Here is a 19,411-nt window from a genome sequence, read left to right on the forward strand (position 1 = left end):
ATCCATGAGCTGTCAGATACTGTAGTTCTTAGGATTTATCTTTTAAAAGTTTTTATTCATTATCAGGAAAAGCATAAAACAGAAAAACAAGAGAAAAACCCCAGAGGAAATCACATAAGTAATTAAATTATATACCTGTGCAATTACACATATGGGGGGAAAATGAAAGAAAAAAAACAAAAGAAGACACAAGGAAACAAACAAACAACAAAGAAACAAAAAAAGAAGGAAAAAAAGAAAATAAATATCTTTCCATTCATTTACCCACAGATTTAGAAAAAAAAAGATAAACAAGAGTGAAATGTTTTCCTTTACGCTCACTTCCTATTTACCTGAGGACATCTTAAAAGCAACCACCCCCCCTCAACATTTAGATAAGCATGTCGCCACTCCCATAGAAACGGCTATGACATGCCCAATTATAAAAAATTAAATTTGGTAACCCTAAGCCTCCCCTATCTATAGGCAGTTGTAAAATTCTAATCCCTAATCTAAGTTTCTTGCCACGCAAGATAAATTTTGAAAAGACTTTTTCTATATCACAAGAAACTTTCCGGGTTATCCATAGAGGTAGCATTTGTAGGGGATATAATAAATGCGGGAGAATATTCATTTTTATTAAGTTCACACGCCCCATAAGAGAAAGCGGCAGTTTTTGCCATCTATCTAAATCTTTTTTAATTTTTATTATAACTGGTGATAAGTTCAGTTTCCAGAAGTCTTTAAGAACTGGTGGAATGTTTAGCCCAAGGTATGTAAAGCCACTGGGGGACCATTCAAAGGGATTAGAAATATCTGGCAAGGAGTTAATCTGGTCACCCAGCGACAAGACCTCTGATTTCCCCAAATTAATTCTGTAACCATAGAATGACCTAAACTCATATATAATGGGCATAATGGCTGGTATTGATTGTTCTGGTTTTTATAAGAACAACAAAATATCGTCAGCATACAATGCTATCTTATGATTTGTTCCACCCACTGTTATACCATGCACATCTTGGTGCTGGCCAATGGCCTCAGCTAGAGGTTCAAGTGCTAATGCAAAGAGGAGAGGGGACAGGGGACAGCCTTGCCTCGTACCTCTTTGCAGTGGAAACGCTGATGATTGTACACCATTAGTTATGACACAAGCTTCTGGAAGTTTGTAAATAGTTTTAATCCATCCAATAAAAACCCTCACCTAAGCCAAATCTTTCTAATACATTAAATAAGTATGTCCACTCTATTCTGTCAAATGCCTTCTCGACATCTAAGGATATAACATAGGCTTTGTAATTTGTCTGATTCGAGTATTGTGTAATATTTAATAGTTGTCAAATATTTGTAGATGAGAAAGGATTTTGGATAAAGCCTGTTTGATCAGGGTTTATAAGCAGTGGGAGAATGCCCTCAAGCCTCCTTACTAATAGCTTGGAGAGTAATTTAGCATCGACATTGATGAGGCTGATCGGCCTGTATGTTTCACACCTATCTGGTGATTTATTTTTCTTTATAATTAACAAAATATTAGCCTGTCTAAGTGTTGGGGGCAAATATCCGTTCTTAAAAGAGTCTAAAAACATATCAGTCAACGGTCCTGCAAGAAGGTGACTTAATTTTTTATAAAATTCTGGGCAGAAACCATCGGGCCCTGATGCTTTTCCTCTAACAGAGTTAATAGCAAGTCGCACTTCCTCCTCTATCACAGGGTTATTTAACTTTTCCCTCTGATTTTCTGATAATGATATAACAGGCACCTTATCTAGAAATTCCCACCTCTTCCCATCTGAATTACTACACTCTGATGAGTACAAATTTATATAGAACTGCTTCATATTTCGGTTGATATCCGTTGTTTTATCGTGCTTAACTTGTTTATTATCATACAGTGATGGTATAATGTTTGTATCTGTTCTGCCTTTTGCCAATTTTGCTAAGAGACTGCCAGGTTTGTTCCCAGATTCATATAGTCTATGCTTAGCAAAGAAAATTGATCACTGTGACCTCAGAGGGCAACTGGTCTGCGAAGCTGGAACTGGAGTGAGGGAGAGAGGAGTCATCATCCAGCTTGAAAGAAAACATCCGGGTAAAGTGATGTGGATCAGTGGATAAACTTGTCTCCGCTTTCAAAGGAGACACTTAGAGAGAGCCACTAGAGTACTTTTAAATACAGGAAAATTTTTAAAGGACAAAAATCAACATCCAACTTCCTTCCTTTCTTATCCTTCCTTCCTTTCCTCCTTCCTTCCTCTTAAGCACTTAAAGGTTGCTGGAGATGGCTTGAAGACTATCCCAGCTTTTACAAGGTAAAACTCAGGGTACACACTTTACAGTTCACCACTCATGATCACATTCCCAATAGATGATTGTAATTCCCAAAAGAATCAACAATTAACCTAAAAAAAAGCGAGTTGTTGGACTGTGAGAGGGAGCCGGAGCACCCACAGAGAACACAACATGCAAACAGCAGCCAGCAGATTCACATGCACGACCTTCTTGCTGTGAGGCAACAGTACCAACCACTGCACCACCGTACTGACCTTAGAGTGCAGTCGTATGGTGGAAAATGTTACTGTGGGTGTTTTAGATTACATTACATACAGAAAAAAGTACTGATTTATTATTTTAGTGGGCAAAAGAGTCAAGATTGGATCTAAAGGATGTAAATGGACAAGCACAGTGCATTTCTACTCAGTCTGAACACTCGACACAGCCTCATTCACCCAGCTGCACACACATGATTAGGGGAAACTCAACGTTCAGTATCTTCTTTTTTTCATCAAAAGACTTTCTCTGTATCTTTGCTTTGTTTGTTTTTGGCTTGAAACACTAAATAAAAGTTTTACTACACATCTGTCTCTATTGTTTAATCAGCAGCTGTAATACTAAACTGTCCAAAATTTAAAAGTCTACATTTAGTAGATTTAGAGATATTTATTTCACCACTTTTTGCTAATGATACTTTATAAACCTATTCTGCTGTTTAACAAAGACAGTATCATCATGTCCCGACAGTTGACTGCCCCCTCTAGAGCCTGGTTCTGTCATAGGTTTCCTCCTTTAAAGGGAGTTTTTCCTATCCACTGTCGCACCTAGTGCTTGCTCAGAGGGGATTGTTGGGGTTTTCTCTCCTCTATCGCTCTCCTCCTTTCTATCCCTTTCCTTGACACCCCCCCCCTCCCCCCCTTCTATTTCCCCAAAAGTGTAATAATAAACACAATTGGCTGCATTTTAAATGTGTCTGATCAATGTCTTCATTCAAGAATGAATTGTCTTTGTCACAGAGTCATATGTATTTTGTGTTTTCCTCGGGCTGGTGATCCTCACGGTCGTTCAGCCCAGGAGTCCAGACTATTCGTGTTTTAATAGAATAGAATATCCACAATTTAGGATTCAGGCATTTGTTTTAGTTTGATATTGTAATCATTCTATGGTTGAGTCGTTAACAGAACCAGCAGTTAGCAGCAATAACTTCAAATCAATGACATTTGCAAGCATTCCTTTATACACAGCATTTCAGTCAGGTTGAGGTCTGGACTTCCATGCTATAGATTTGCTGCTGAGCTTGGGGTCATTATCCTGTTGCATGGCCTAATTTAGAAGAAGCTTTATCTGTCGGACAGACAGCCTCACATTTGACTCTAAAAAACTTTGGCATACAGAGGAGTTCGTTGACTGCAAGGTGCTTTATTGCTTGTGTCTGCAGAAGAAGCTCAAATCCCCACACTTGAACCAGCATATTTGACAGTGGGTTTGAGGTGTTTAAGTGTTTGAGTGTCTGAAATACTGACATGTGAACGGCAGAATATAATGGTGAGATTTTAGTGCTGGTCAGATTGCATACAGACTGCACATTATCAGGTTTTACACTTTTGGATCTGTGACCATTCAAACACCAGACAGTACTGAATGTTTCTTCTTTCTTTGTGCAACTTTACAATCATAATGTCCATTTTGGGGTTTGGGGGGGTTTTTTTTAGGGAAAGAAGGGAAGTTTTATTTTTAATGATCAGTGTCAGGAATTAATCACTACAGTGACACAAAAAAAAACTTGAATTATAACCATAATCCTGATTATCAGTCAATACAAAACACATTCAGAAGTCATGTTTTCACAGATTTATTTCGACATTACATCATATTTTTAAGAGGAACATTCACTTGCATATTGTAATACTTGCATATTGTTAACCTAGAAGCACTTTTAGTCTTTGTTAGGTTTATCTAAAAAGAAAATGGCAAACAACCTTTTTTGAATGTCATGCTCTTGCAGGCTGCAGTAACATTTGAGTTTTGTAAGTGCAAAGGTCCATTCAAACAGGTGGTGACATTACAATCCTTGGTTTATGTACATTTTGGAGCTTGTCAACATTCAGCATTTCCAAAAGCAGAATAAAAATTTGGAAGCTTGAAGATATATTTACATGTACATTTATTTTCCTTTCTTTTGGTCATACAAATTTGGCCTCTGATGCTTCTGACTTCAGATGTTAGTAAAAAAAATATTATTGTTAATAGGGAAAAACTGTTTTTTTTTTTTTTTAACATATCAGTATGGCTCTCGGCGAAGGCGGTCGCACTTTTTCTCCTCTCCTCCTTCCCCTTATCCTCCCTGCTTAGCCTCTTGTGTCCTTGTCTTGTCTCGTGTGTATTACTTTCCCTGGAACAGTCTCTCACTGTCGTTCTCTAAATCTAAAAGTGTTAAAGAACAGCTTTGAAATTCTCCTGAGCTGCTCGCATAAAAGAAAAATCAACAACAAAAACTCCCTGATAACGACTGTGTGATGACTATTCTTCCCATCCCATGCAAGGCCACCTGGGTTGGCTAGCAGACTGTTTACTTAGCCTGATAGGGTGAAGGACACTGTCTCAGCTGAACTCTGGACACGCACACACATACACTTACACTGATAAGCACACACTCATCCCCCTCCCTTTCCAAACGCCTTCGATGCATGTTTCCTGTGGGGGAACACGGCGGGTCTATGTGCCGCGCTGGAATGGTAGCGCTGTGCAGGGCGGCTGCTGTGTTCGCTTCGTATTACCCCTCACCCCCCACCCAATCCTGTGGCTTGTCATGTCTTTCACAAAGTGTGCTGTGGACATTTATGTGCTTTTTGTGCAGAGGAGTTTTTTTGTTTCCTGTTCTCATGCTGTCCTACCATGGAAGCACAGCATGAGTAGAGGTCTCTTTTTTTCCTCTTGTACTTTCCCATTGTTGTGTATATTTCAGTGTTTTTCTGTAACGCTACTGATCTCCGACTTGTATCCCTATGTCTGTGTCTGTGTTGTGGGGGGGCATTTCACTGCAGGGCAACCTGCATGTGGCGAATAAAGCTTTGATTGATTGAGGAGATTTATTTTCCCTGGCATTGTTAAGGTGCTATTGGTCTACATTCTTCTTCTATGGTAGCAGCCTGAGCAAAGTAACACCCTAATTTAAATTTCTGCTTTCTGTTGGCACCAATGACTGTAGAAAAGATAGGTTTTTGCGATAACATGTTCGTTCTTTCTTTGGTTTTTTTTGTGTTTGTTTTTGTTTTTTGTTTGTTTTTTTTTTTTGTGGGGGGGGGGGGGGGAACAGAGATTGTAACGTTACTGATAATTTGTAAAAAAAAAAAAAAAAAAAGTGATGCAATGTGATAACCTCATTGGCTTAAAGAATGATGACGTCACACACATAACTCATTGGCTTACAGAATGATGATGTCACACACATAACTCATTGGCTTACAGAATGATGACGTCACACACATTTAGAATCTTACCTCCAATTCTTCCTTTTATCTTTTGATCCTTAAACCTATAAATAGGGGTGAAATGCAACGTCTTTTAGTCCGTTACTCGCAGCATTTATGTTCACAGCCTTCGACTGTTCGTGACACAGATTTAGAGTATTAGCACCAACGTGATCATTTGATCCTAAAACGGACAAATAACGGTGAAAAACAACGACTTTTAGTCCATTACTGGCAGCATTTCTGTTTGCAGCCCTCAACTGTTCGCCAAAGAAGCATTTGGAAACATTTGGATCCTGACCCCAGACTCCAACATGTCTCAAGGAGAAGAACCAAAAAGTCAAGAAGTTGACCCCAGTGCTCTTCCCTGGGATGAACCAGAAGACCCTTACCTCTCCTCTCTTCCTTGGGATGAACAAGTTGAATTAGAGGAGAAGCGCTTGGCAGAAATTGAGAATGAAAATCTTCTTAACAGAGAGAAGATTGCGTTATTGGTGGAGGAAAATGAGAGACAGAGCACTCAATTAAAAAAAATGTCCTACCAGCTCCAAGAAAAGGAGAGTATTATTGATGAAAAACAATGGGATATCAAAGACATGGAGAAAAAGAACCAAGAGCTCCAAGGAAAGCTGGATGAAGCTCTAGAAAAAATTAAAGAAATCCTCCAAGAGAAGAAACAACAGGACATGAGACAGAGACAGATGCACGATCAACTCGAAAAGATGGAGATAAAATACAGAGTGGTAAAAGCAAGGGATGATAAAAATCAGGAAACAAATGAAGAGGTTCTTCGAGAGAAAAGGCAACAGCAGATCAAACAAAAGCGAATGGGCCGCGAGCTTAAGAACATCAAGAAAGAAAATGACGAGTTGCAAGTAAAGCTTGATGAAGCTCTGCAAATAAATGAAGCAATCCTCGAAGAGAAAAACCAACAGGACATAAAGCAGCGAGACATGGAGAGCCAACTCCAACACATGGAGGGAAAAGACAGGATGCTGCAGGCAAGGCTTAACCAAACAATGCACAAATATGACGAGTTGCTTCAAGAGAAAAAGCAACAGGAGATAAAACAAAAAGAATTAGATTGCAAGCTTCTGAACATAGAGAAAAACAGTGAAGGCTTGCGAGTAAAGCTCGATGAAGCTTTGCAAAAAAATATAGAAATCCTCAAAGTGAAAGAACAACTGGACATAAACCAGGGAGACATGCAATGCCAACTCCAAGGCATGGAAGGAAAATACAGAACACTGCAGGCAATGCATTATGAAACACAGAACAAATATCAAGAGCTGCGTCATGAGAAAGAACAACAGTACATAAAGCAGAACGAAGAAAAACTTCTTCTTGTCCAGGACTTTGAGAAGACAAACCAAAAACTGCAAGAACTTCACAACAAAATGAAGTACACAACAGCTGAACTGGAAGGAGAAAAGGAGAAAGTGCAAAAACAGGAGGCAACAGCTAAAGAACTAAAAGAAAGGCTCAAAGAAGAACAAGCCAAATTTGAAGAAGTGGAAAAAATATGCAAGAAACTAGAGAAGCAAAATACAGAAACAGTGGACGAGTTGAGATCCGTCATACTAGATAAAAAAGTGCTTGTGGAAAAGCAACTCAAGAAGAAGAAAAGATGCTTCCGCTTCTTCCTCCGGAGGGCCACTCCTGCCTCATCTTCCTCCACCTCTGTTCCAGCTTAATTTTCCCTTCTCCTGTCCCTCCCCTCTCTCCCCAATAATTTAATAATAAACACAATTGGCTCCATTTTACACCTGTCTGATCAATGTCTTCATTCAAGAATGAATTGTCTTTGGTCCCAGGTCTGAGGACCGAGGACTCGTGTGTATTCTGTGTTTTCCTCGGGTTGATGATCCTCGCGGTCGTTCAGCCCAGGAGTTCAGATTCATTTTCTGTGTATCGTGTTTGTTTGTGTTCTCTTCTACTCCCTCCATCTTCCTGTTTATGTTTTTGTTCGCTCCCGGATGTTTTGGGTCGTCAACCTGGGAAGTCGCGACCAGTGTTGGTCAAGTTACTTGAAAAAAGTAATCACTAACTAATTACCGATTACTTCCCCCAAAAAGTAATCCTGTTACTTTACTGATTACTTATTTTCAAAAGTAATTAATTATTTAGTTACTTATTTACTTTTTAAAAACACGATTTACAACCTGAATAGGTGATAAAGCGATAGATCTTTCAGCCCAATTCTACTTTTTCTGCATAATCCATCATACAAAATGTAATCAAATGGAAAAGTCTCTTTTTAAAACTTGTTTTATTAGTTGTAACCTTTTAACTTTATGCATCAAGCAAAAATTTAATTATATGCAACATTCTCTGACTGGAAGAAATTTGTTTAACATTTAAACTTATTTTCTGCACATTCCAGCACATAAAATATTTTTTTTTGTGTGTTTACACTCAGTCTTTCAAATAGATGCAAGTAAAACACAGCAGAAAATAAATAACATCAAAGACTAGCGGTCCTGTTGCTCTATTTTCACCTGTAAAGCAGGAGTGGCATAGGCGGAGGTTTGCCCTGGTGCAGGTGTGCCGCAGCGGTCAGTTGAAAAATCCGCGAGTTTCTCTGTGAGTTTCCCATTACGTGGTAGCGTACTGTCGGTGATTGCTTGGAAGTTTAGGGGTTTTTTTCGCTGTAAAAAGAAGTTTTCTTCCCACGCACAACGGACACTAATGTTTTTGTCACTTTTTATGGAATCAAACTCAAAATAAGGTCAGTACTTCCAAGCTTTAAACGCTGCACACTCATACTCTCTCCCGCACTCGATATATGATCCACTGTTGATCTGCACACAGCTGTTGTCAGTAACGTCGCACTTGCTTACGTCACTGTCATAAGACATTCTCGCAAAAAAATCACGGTTTTAGTAATGCAGTAACGCAGCGTTCCTACGGGAAAGTAACGGTAATCTAATTACCGTTTTTGCAATAGTAATCCCTTACTTTACTTGTTACCTGAAAAAAGTAATCAGATTACAGTAACGCGTTACAAGTAATGCGTTACTGCCCACTCTACTTAAGAGTGTTGCTGAGCTCCAGTCTGTGTGGGATTATACGGTGTGAAACTTGACAGTACAGCTGTTGAGTTATGCGGGATTTTAACCCTCGATATAGTGGATTGCCCGCCAATGTGTGTATGTGTTTGTGTATTGCCAGGAGCGGAGTGCGTTTTCTCACGGGAGTGGAGTCACGGTGTGGGAAGAGGAGTTTTGGAGTTGCTTTTTCACCTTTTGAACATTCTGCACTGTGTGGGATTCTGGGGAGGAATGACCACATGGTCCACAGTGCCTGGGACTGTACATTGTGTAATTAGGCTTAGCATATGTGACAGTACATGGCACAAAATGAACAAGAGGTTTCCATTTACTGAGTTAGTTTGATCAGCCTCAGAATCACAAAACAACCACAATGGACCAAAGTGCTGAAAAGAAGATTAAATACATAAAAACAGATACAAACGAAAACCACATAAAAGAAGAAGGATTAAAAAAACAAAAAACTTCATGAAAATAAATAAATAATAAAATAAAATCTCACATGGTGTCAAAGGCCAATAATCATCATAACAAAACCTGAAAGTTGTCCCTGAAATAATAACATACCATCCATTCATTCTCTAATCTTTTTCAGGGTTGCTTTATTTGCCAAACAACTTAACAAAAGCTAGAGAATTTATTGCTGTACTATGTATATAATGTGCCTCTAAAGTCACGAGTAGAGAACTTGTTTTAGTTACAAGGAAAACACTTCTCTTTTAACACATAAACACAGTGTGGATGCTGAAGAGCTGCATCTGCATCACAGCAAAAATTGTAACAGTTCCATTACTGCATGCAAACGTTGCAGTAGCAGCAGGGGGAGATAACTTTTTAAAGCCAAGAAGTCAGTAGTAAACCAAAAAACTTACATTTCAAGGTCCTTAATCATCAGAAACGATTAAGCTAGACAGCCAATATTTATATATATGCAAATGTATTAGAAATGTCTGTTTAAACACTTATTATTATTATCCATTAACTATTATTATTTTCACTTTGGCTTAAAAAAATATCTCCCTCTGCTGTTATTGTAGATTACTGCAACTTCTGCATGAGTGTTCTTTCCACGCTATGGAGAGACAAAGAGTGAAATGGACACGGTAGATCAGTATGTCGATTACACATTTTGGCTATCAAGTTGGAAGGTCCCAGGGAGCACAGTGGCCTTAGGGGTGGGTTTTTATAATCGATTTATCGATTAAAATCGATTCTGGCTTGGATAACGTGAAATCGATTCATTAAAATCCTGAATCGATTTTTTAATATAAATTTATTTTGCCCGAAATGCCAGAATCTCAGGTGAAACCTCACAAAATTTCAACAACCACCAAACAGCTAAGACAGTAAATGAGAGCAGGAACACGGATTCTGCACAAAGACGTAAACACAAACCACGGACCCGCCGACGGATCAGAATCAGTGAGATGTCGCCTTTCTCACCTGACGGCACGGACACGGTCGGGGCTGAAAGCCGACAGCTCGCTGATTCTGACCTAATTTCTGCCGTTCAATACTGAATAAATTTAAACTTTTTAAAATTATGCAAAATGCAAAACGCTCAGCCGTGTCTCTAATAAAACCGCTGTAACTTCAGAGGTAATGTTCATAAGTTGATTAATGGTTCTCTTTCGTTTTTGATGTACTGCAGAATATTTTTTTAAAAAAATCCCAGGCTAGGAAAATCACCTTCATGTTTTTCTGTGTTTTATCTTCAGCTACTTTGACACAAAGGCGTCTGCTGTGACGCTCACACCTTTGATAAAGTCTTGCGTGTGTCAGCTTCCTTTTTATAGATACAAAAATATGTAAATGTACTGATCTGAATTATAATATTTCTGACTGTCAAAATTTCCCAGATTCAAATCGAATTGAATTACAGAATGATGACGTCACACACATAACTCATTGGCTTACAGAATGATGACGTCACACACATAGCTCATTGGCTTACAGAATGATGACATCACACATATTTAGAATCTTACCTCCAATTCTTCCTTTTATCTTTTGATCTTTAAACCCATAAATAGGGGTGAAATGCGACGTCTTTTAGTCCGTTACTCGCAGCATTTATGTTCACAGCCTTCGACTGTTCGTGACACAGATTTAGAGTATTAGCACCAACGTGATCATTTGATCCTAAAACGGACAAATAACGGTGAAAAACAACGACTTTTAGTCCATTACTGGCAGCATTTCTGTTTGCAGCCCTCAACTGTTCGCCAAAGAAGCATTTGGAAACATTTGGATCCTGACCCCAGACTCCAACATGTCTCAAGGAGAAGAACCAAAAAGTCAAGAAGTTGACCCCAGTGCTCTTCCCTGGGATGAACCAGAAGACCCTTACCTCTCCTCTCTTCCTTGGGATGAACAAGTTGAATTAGAGGAGAAGCGCTTGGCAGAAATTGAGAATGAAAATCTTCTTAACAGAGAGAAGATTGCGTTATTGGTGGAGGAAAATGAGAGACAGAGCACTCAATTAAAAAAAATGTCCTACCAGCTCCAAGAAAAGGAGAGTATTATTGATGAAAAACAATGGGATATCAAAGACATGGAGAAAAAGAACCAAGAGCTCCAAGGAAAGCTGGATGAAGCTCTAGAAAAAATTAAAGAAATCCTCCAAGAGAAGAAACAACAGGACATGAGACAGAGACAGATGCACGATCAACTCGAAAAGATGGAGATAAAATACAGAGTGGTAAAAGCAAGGGATGATAAAAATCAGGAAACAAATGAAGAGGTTCTTCGAGAGAAAAGGCAACAGCAGATCAAACAAAAGCGAATGGGCCGCGAGCTTAAGAACATCAAGAAAGAAAATGACGAGTTGCAAGTAAAGCTTGATGAAGCTCTGCAAATAAATGAAGCAATCCTCGAAGAGAAAAACCAACAGGACATAAAGCAGCGAGACATGGAGAGCCAACTCCAACACATGGAGGGAAAAGACAGGATGCTGCAGGCAAGGCTTAACCAAACAATGCACAAATATGACGAGTTGCTTCAAGAGAAAAAGCAACAGGAGATAAAACAAAAAGAATTAGATTGCAAGCTTCTGAACATAGAGAAAAACAGTGAAGGCTTGCGAGTAAAACTCGATGAAGCTTTGCAAAAAAATATAGAAATCCTCAAAGTGAAAGAACAACTGGACATAAACCAGGGAGACATGCAATGCCAACTCCAAGGCATGGAAGGAAAATACAGAACACTGCAGGCAATGCATTATGAAACACAGAACAAATATCAAGAGCTGCGTCATGAGAAAGAACAACAGTACATAAAGCAGAACGAAGAAAAACTTCTTCTTGTCCAGGACTTTGAGAAGACAAACCAAAAACTGCAAGAACTTCGCAACAAAATGAAGTACACAACAGCTGAACTGGAAGGAGAAAAGGAGAAAGTGCAAAAACAGGAGGCAACAGCTAAAGAACTAAAAGAAAGGCTCAAAGAAGAACAAGCCAAATTAGAAGAAGTGGAAAAAATATGCAAGAAACTAGAGAAGCAAAATACAGAAACAGTGGACGAGTTGAGATCCGTCATACTAGATAAAAAAGTGCTTGTGGAAAAGCAACTCAAGAAGAAGAAAAGATGCTTCCGCTTCTTCCTCCGGAGGGCCACTCCTGCCTCATCTTCCTCCACCTCTGTTCCAGCTTAATTTTCCCTTCTCCTGTCCCTCCCCTCTCTCCCCAATAATTTAATAATAAACACAATTGGCTCCATTTTACACCTGTCTGATCAATGTCTTCATTCAAGAATGAATTGTCTTTGGTCCCAGGTCTGAGGACCGAGGACTCGTGTGTATTCTGTGTTTTCCTCGGGTTGATGATCCTCGCGGTCGTTCAGCCCAGGAGTTCAGATTCATTTTCTGTGTATCGTGTTTGTTTGTGTTCTCTTCTACTCCCTCCATCTTCCTGTTTATGTTTTTGTTCGCTCCCGGATGTTTTGGGTCGTCAACCTGGGAAGTCGCGACCAGTGTTGGTCAAGTTACTTGAAAAAAGTAATCACTAACTAATTACCGATTACTTCCCCCAAAAAGTAATCCTGTTACTTTACTGATTACTTATTTTCAAAAGTAATTAATTATTTAGTTACTTATTTACTTTTTAAAAACACGATTTACAACCTGAATAGGTGATAAAGCGATAGATCTTTCAGCCCAATTCTACTTTTTCTGCATAATCCATCATACAAAATGTAATCAAATGGAAAAGTCTCTTTTTAAAACTTGTTTTATTAGTTGTAACCTTTTAACTTTATGCATCAAGCAAAAATTTAATTATATGCAACATTCTCTGACTGGAAGAAATTTGTTTAACATTTAAACTTATTTTCTGCACATTCCAGCACATAAAATATTTTTTTTTGTGTGTTTACACTCAGTCTTTCAAATAGATGCAAGTAAAACACAGCAGAAAATAAATAACATCAAAGACTAGCGGTCCTGTTGCTCTATTTTCACCTGTAAAGCAGGAGTGGCATAGGCGGAGGTTTGCCCTGGTGCAGGTGTGCCGCAGCGGTCAGTTGAAAAATCCGCGAGTTTCTCTGTGAGTTTCCCATTACGTGGTAGCGTACTGTCGGTGATTGCTTGGAAGTTTAGGGGTTTTTTTCGCTGTAAAAAGAAGTTTTCTTCCCACGCACAACGGACACTAATGTTTTTGTCACTTTTTATGGAATCAAACTCAAAATAAGGTCAGTACTTCCAAGCTTTAAACGCTGCACACTCATACTCTCTCCCGCACTCGATATATGATCCACTGTTGATCTGCACACAGCTGTTGTCAGTAACGTCGCACTTGCTTACGTCACTGTCATAAGACATTCTCGCAAAAAAATCACGGTTTTAGTAATGCAGTAACGCAGCGTTCCTACGGGAAAGTAACGGTAATCTAATTACCGTTTTTGCAATAGTAATCCCTTACTTTACTTGTTACCTGAAAAAAGTAATCAGATTACAGTAACGCGTTACAAGTAATGCGTTACTGCCCACTCTACTTAAGAGTGTTGCTGAGCTCCAGTCTGTGTGGGATTATACGGTGTGAAACTTGACAGTACAGCTGTTGAGTTATGCGGGATTTTAACCCTCGATATAGTGGATTGCCCGCCAATGTGTGTATGTGTTTGTGTATTGCCAGGAGCGGAGTGCGTTTTCTCACGGGAGTGGAGTCACGGTGTGGGAAGAGGAGTTTTGGAGTTGCTTTTTCACCTTTTGAACATTCTGCACTGTGTGGGATTCTGGGGAGGAATGACCACATGGTCCACAGTGCCTGGGACTGTACATTGTGTAATTAGGCTTAGCATATGTGACAGTACATGGCACAAAATGAACAAGAGGTTTCCATTTACTGAGTTAGTTTGATCAGCCTCAGAATCACAAAACAACCACAATGGACCAAAGTGCTGAAAAGAAGATTAAATACATAAAAACAGATACAAACGAAAACCACATAAAAGAAGAAGGATTAAAAAAACAAAAAACTTCATGAAAATAAATAAATAATAAAATAAAATCTCACATGGTGTCAAAGGCCAATAATCATCATAACAAAACCTGAAAGTTGTCCCTGAAATAATAACATACCATCCATTCATTCTCTAATCTTTTTCAGGGTTGCTTTATTTGCCAAACAACTTAACAAAAGCTAGAGAATTTATTGCTGTACTATGTATATAATGTGCCTCTAAAGTCACGAGTAGAGAACTTGTTTTAGTTACAAGGAAAACACTTCTCTTTTAACACATAAACACAGTGTGGATGCTGAAGAGCTGCATCTGCATCACAGCAAAAATTGTAACAGTTCCATTACTGCATGCAAACGTTGCAGTAGCAGCAGGGGGAGATAACTTTTTAAAGCCAAGAAGTCAGTAGTAAACCAAAAAACTTACATTTCAAGGTCCTTAATCATCAGAAACGATTAAGCTAGACAGCCAATATTTATATATATGCAAATGTATTAGAAATGTCTGTTTAAACACTTATTATTATTATCCATTAACTATTATTATTTTCACTTTGGCTTAAAAAAATATCTCCCTCTGCTGTTATTGTAGATTACTGCAACTTCTGCATGAGTGTTCTTTCCACGCTATGGAGAGACAAAGAGTGAAATGGACACGGTAGATCAGTATGTCGATTACACATTTTGGCTATCAAGTTGGAAGGTCCCAGGGAGCACAGTGGCCTTAGGGGTGGGTTTTTATAATCGATTTATCGATTAAAATCGATTCTGGCTTGGATAACGTGAAATCGATTCATTAAAATCCTGAATCGATTTTTTAATATAAATTTATTTTGCCCGAAATGCCAGAATCTCAGGTGAAACCTCACAAAATTTCAACAACCACCAAACAGCTAAGACAGTAAATGAGAGCAGGAACACGGATTCTGCACAAAGACGTAAACACAAACCACGGACCCGCCGACGGATCAGAATCAGTGAGATGTCGCCTTTCTCACCTGACGGCACGGACACGGTCGGGGCTGAAAGCCGACAGCTCGCTGATTCTGACCTAATTTCTGCCGTTCAATACTGAATAAATTTAAACTTTTTAAAATTATGCAAAATGCAAAACGCTCAGCCGTGTCTCTAATAAAACCGCTGTAACTTCAGAGGTAATGTTCATAAGTTGATTAATGGTTCTCTTTCGTTTTTGATGTACTGCAGAATATTTTTTTAAAAAAATCCCAGGCTAGGAAAATCACCTTCATGTTTTTCTGTGTTTTATCTTCAGCTACTTTGACACAAAGGCGTCTGCTGTGACGCTCACACCTTTGATAAAGTCTTGCGTGTGTCAGCTTCCTTTTTATAGATACAAAAATATGTAAATGTACTGATCTGAATTATAATATTTCTGACTGTCAAAATTTCCCAGATTCAAATCGAATTGAATTACAGAATGATGACGTCACACACATAACTCATTGGCTTACAGAATGATGACGTCACACACATAGCTCATTGGCTTACAGAATGATGACATCACACATATTTAGAATCTTACCTCCAATTCTTCCTTTTATCTTTTGATCTTTAAACCCATAAATAGGGGTGAAATGCGACGTCTTTTAGTCCGTTACTCGCAGCATTTATGTTCACAGCCTTCGACTGTTCGTGACACAGATTTAGAGTATTAGCACCAACGTGATCATTTGATCCTAAAACGGACAAATAACGGTGAAAAACAACGACTTTTAGTCCATTACTGGCAGCATTTCTGTTTGCAGCCCTCAACTGTTCGCCAAAGAAGCATTTGGAAACATTTGGATCCTGACCCCAGACTCCAACATGTCTCAAGGAGAAGAACCAAAAAGTCAAGAAGTTGACCCCAGTGCTCTTCCCTGGGATGAACCAGAAGACCCTTACCTCTCCTCTCTTCCTTGGGATGAACAAGTTGAATTAGAGGAGAAGCGCTTGGCAGAAATTGAGAATGAAAATCTTCTTAACAGAGAGAAGATTGCGTTATTGGTGGAGGAAAATGAGAGACAGAGCACTCAATTAAAAAAAATGTCCTACCAGCTCCAAGAAAAGGAGAGTATTATTGATGAAAAACAATGGGATATCAAAGACATGGAGAAAAAGAACCAAGAGCTCCAAGGAAAGCTGGATGAAGCTCTAGAAAAAATTAAAGAAATCCTCCAAGAGAAGAAACAACAGGACATGAGACAGAGACAGATGCACGATCAACTCGAAAAGATGGAGATAAAATACAGAGTGGTAAAAGCAAGGGATGATAAAAATCAGGAAACAAATGAAGAGGTTCTTCGAGAGAAAAGGCAACAGCAGATCAAACAAAAGCGAATGGGCCGCGAGCTTAAGAACATCAAGAAAGAAAATGACGAGTTGCAAGTAAAGCTTGATGAAGCTCTGCAAATAAATGAAGCAATCCTCGAAGAGAAAAACCAACAGGACATAAAGCAGCGAGACATGGAGAGCCAACTCCAACACATGGAGGGAAAAGACAGGATGCTGCAGGCAAGGCTTAACCAAACAATGCACAAATATGACGAGTTGCTTCAAGAGAAAAAGCAACAGGAGATAAAACAAAAAGAATTAGATTGCAAGCTTCTGAACATAGAGAAAAACAGTGAAGGCTTGCGAGTAAAACTCGATGAAGCTTTGCAAAAAAATATAGAAATCCTCAAAGTGAAAGAACAACTGGACATAAACCAGGGAGACATGCAATGCCAACTCCAAGGCATGGAAGGAAAATACAGAACACTGCAGGCAATGCATTATGAAACACAGAACAAATATCAAGAGCTGCGTCATGAGAAAGAACAACAGTACATAAAGCAGAACGAAGAAAAACTTCTTCTTGTCCAGGACTTTGAGAAGACAAACCAAAAACTGCAAGAACTTCGCAACAAAATGAAGTACACAACAGCTGAACTGGAAGGAGAAAAGGAGAAAGTGCAAAAACAGGAGGCAACAGCTAAAGAACTAAAAGAAAGGCTCAAAGAAGAACAAGCCAAATTAGAAGAAGTGGAAAAAATATGCAAGAAACTAGAGAAGCAAAATACAGAAACAGTGGACGAGTTGAGATCCGTCATACTAGATAAAAAAGTGCTTGTGGAAAAGCAACTCAAGAAGAAGAAAAGATGCTTCCGCTTCTTCCTCCGGAGGGCCACTCCTGCCTCATCTTCCTCCACCTCTGTTCCAGCTTAATTTTCCCTTCTCCTGTCCCTCCCCTCTCTCCCCAATAATTTAATAATAAACACAATTGGCTCCATTTTACACCTGTCTGATCAATGTCTTCATTCAAGAATGAATTGTCTTTGGTCCCAGGTCTGAGGACCGAGGACTCGTGTGTATTCTGTGTTTTCCTCGGGTTGATGATCCTCGCGGTCGTTCAGCCCAGGAGTCCAGATTAATTTTCTGTGTATCGTGTTGGTTGTGTTCTCTTCTACTCCCTCCATCTTCCTGTCTATGTTTTTGTTCGCTCCCGGATGTTTTGGGTCGTCGGAGGGATCCCAACCTGGGAAGTCGCGACCAGTGTTGGTCAAGTTACTTGAAAAAAGTAATCGGTAACTAATTACCGATTACTTCCCCCAAAAAGTAATCCCGTTACTTTACTGATTACTTATTTTCAAAAGTAATTAATTATTTATTTACTTAGTTACTTTTTAAAAACACGATTTACAACCTGAATAGGTGATAAAGCGATAGATCTTTCAGCCCAATTCTACTTTTTCTGCATAATCCATCATACAAAATGTAATCAAATGGAAAAGTCTCTTTTTAAAACTTGTTTTATTAGTTGTAACCTTTTAGCTTTATGCATCAAGCAAAAATTTAATTATATGCAACATTATCTGACTGGAAGAAATTTGTTTAACATTTAAACTTATTTTCTGCACATTCCAGCACAGAAAATATTTTTTTTTTGTGTGTTTACACTCAGTCTTTCAAATAGATGCAAGTAAAACACAGCAGAAAATAAATAACATCAAAGACTAGCGTCCTGTTGCTCTATTTTCACCTGTAAAGCAGGAGTGGCGTAGGCGGAGGTTTACCCTGGTGCAGGTGAGCTGCAGCGGTCAGTGGAAGAATCCGCGAGTTTCTCTGTGAGTTTCCCATTACGTGGTAGCGTACTGTCGGTGATTGCTTGGAAGTTTAGGGGTTTTTTTCGCTGTAAAAAGAAGTTTTCTTCCCACGCACAACGGACACTAATGTTTTTGTCACTTTTTATGGAATCAAACTCAAAATAAGGTCAGTACTTCCAAGCTTTAAACGCTGCACACTCATACTCTCTCCCGCACTCGATATATGATCCACTGTTGATCTGCACACAGTTTGTCAGGAACGTCGCACTTGCTTACGTCACTGTCATGAGACATTCTCGCAAAAAAAATCACGGTTTTAGTAATGCAGTAACGCAGCGTTCCTACGGGAAAGTAACGGTAATCTAATTACCGTTTTTGCAATAGTAATCCCTTACTTGTTACCTGAAAAAAGTGATCAGATTACAGTAACGCGTTACAAGTAATGCGTTACTGCCCACTCTACTTAAGAGTGTTGCTGAGCTCCAGTCTGTGTGGGATTTAGTGATGGGTCGTTCGCGAACGAAATGGCTCTTAGAGCCGGCTCTTTGAAGTGAACGACGCAAGCCGGCTCCTGATTGGGAGCCGTGAGTTTTTGGGGTTTTTTTTGGTTTTTTTTCTTTCTCTCACCCTCTCTCTCGCCCTTTTTTCCGCTAAACTCCGCATGCGCGGCCTGTACTTTGCACTGGGCAGAGGGGGGGAGGGGCGTTAGTTACACTCGCAGTAGCACAGGAGCAGAGCCAGAGAGAAAGAGAGTGAGGGACAACAACGTCACATTAGAAAGGTATAGTAATCATCCGCTATTTTCAGTTGCAGATGATAAAGGATTCAGAAATCATGCAGGCCCATATGACAGAGAATGTGCATCTTCTTTTTGTTTTAATATTTTAATTTATATTTAATTGTGTTGTGGTTTGCAGTGTTTTGTGTTGTTTCACGTTAAATTTGTTTAAAAGGAAAAAGCTGAAAATTTAAATAGTTAAAAGTTTAAAATGTAAATAGTTGTTTTTTGTATTATATGATTTATTTATTACATTTTATGTGGAGTGAATAAATAAAGTATATTTATGGTGGACCTTAGAGACAAAGCACGTACAAACTCCAAA

The 19,411-nt window shown here is 39.0% G+C and overlaps 3 protein-coding genes across 3 annotated transcripts; all 3 read left to right on the plus strand.

Annotated features, from left to right (window-relative positions):
- Window positions 1-5,764: 5,764 nt before the first annotated feature.
- LOC148101732 (uncharacterized) lies at window positions 5,765-7,471 on the plus strand. The gene has a single exon (XM_087845077.1). The coding sequence runs from the start codon at window positions 6,035-6,037 to the stop codon at window positions 7,412-7,414; it is 1,380 nt and encodes a 459-aa protein (XP_087701203.1). The 5' UTR covers window positions 5,765-6,034; the 3' UTR covers window positions 7,415-7,471.
- Window positions 7,472-10,792: 3,321 nt separating this feature from the next.
- Window positions 10,793-12,491, plus strand: LOC148101733 (uncharacterized). Its single transcript, XM_087845078.1, has one exon. The coding sequence runs from the start codon at window positions 11,043-11,045 to the stop codon at window positions 12,420-12,422; it is 1,380 nt and encodes a 459-aa protein (XP_087701204.1). The 5' UTR covers window positions 10,793-11,042; the 3' UTR covers window positions 12,423-12,491.
- Window positions 12,492-15,800: 3,309 nt separating this feature from the next.
- On the plus strand, window positions 15,801-17,499 carry LOC148101734 (uncharacterized). The gene has a single exon (XM_087845079.1). It carries the CDS (start codon window positions 16,051-16,053, stop codon window positions 17,428-17,430), a length of 1,380 nt encoding a protein of 459 aa, XP_087701205.1. The 5' UTR covers window positions 15,801-16,050; the 3' UTR covers window positions 17,431-17,499.
- The last annotated feature ends 1,912 nt before the right edge of the window (window positions 17,500-19,411 follow it).

This window comes from Neolamprologus brichardi, chromosome 8 (genome assembly GCF_056152115.1).
Source record: "Neolamprologus brichardi isolate AB-2024 chromosome 8, ASM5615211v1, whole genome shotgun sequence".
NCBI lineage: Eukaryota > Metazoa > Chordata > Actinopteri > Cichliformes > Cichlidae > Neolamprologus > Neolamprologus brichardi.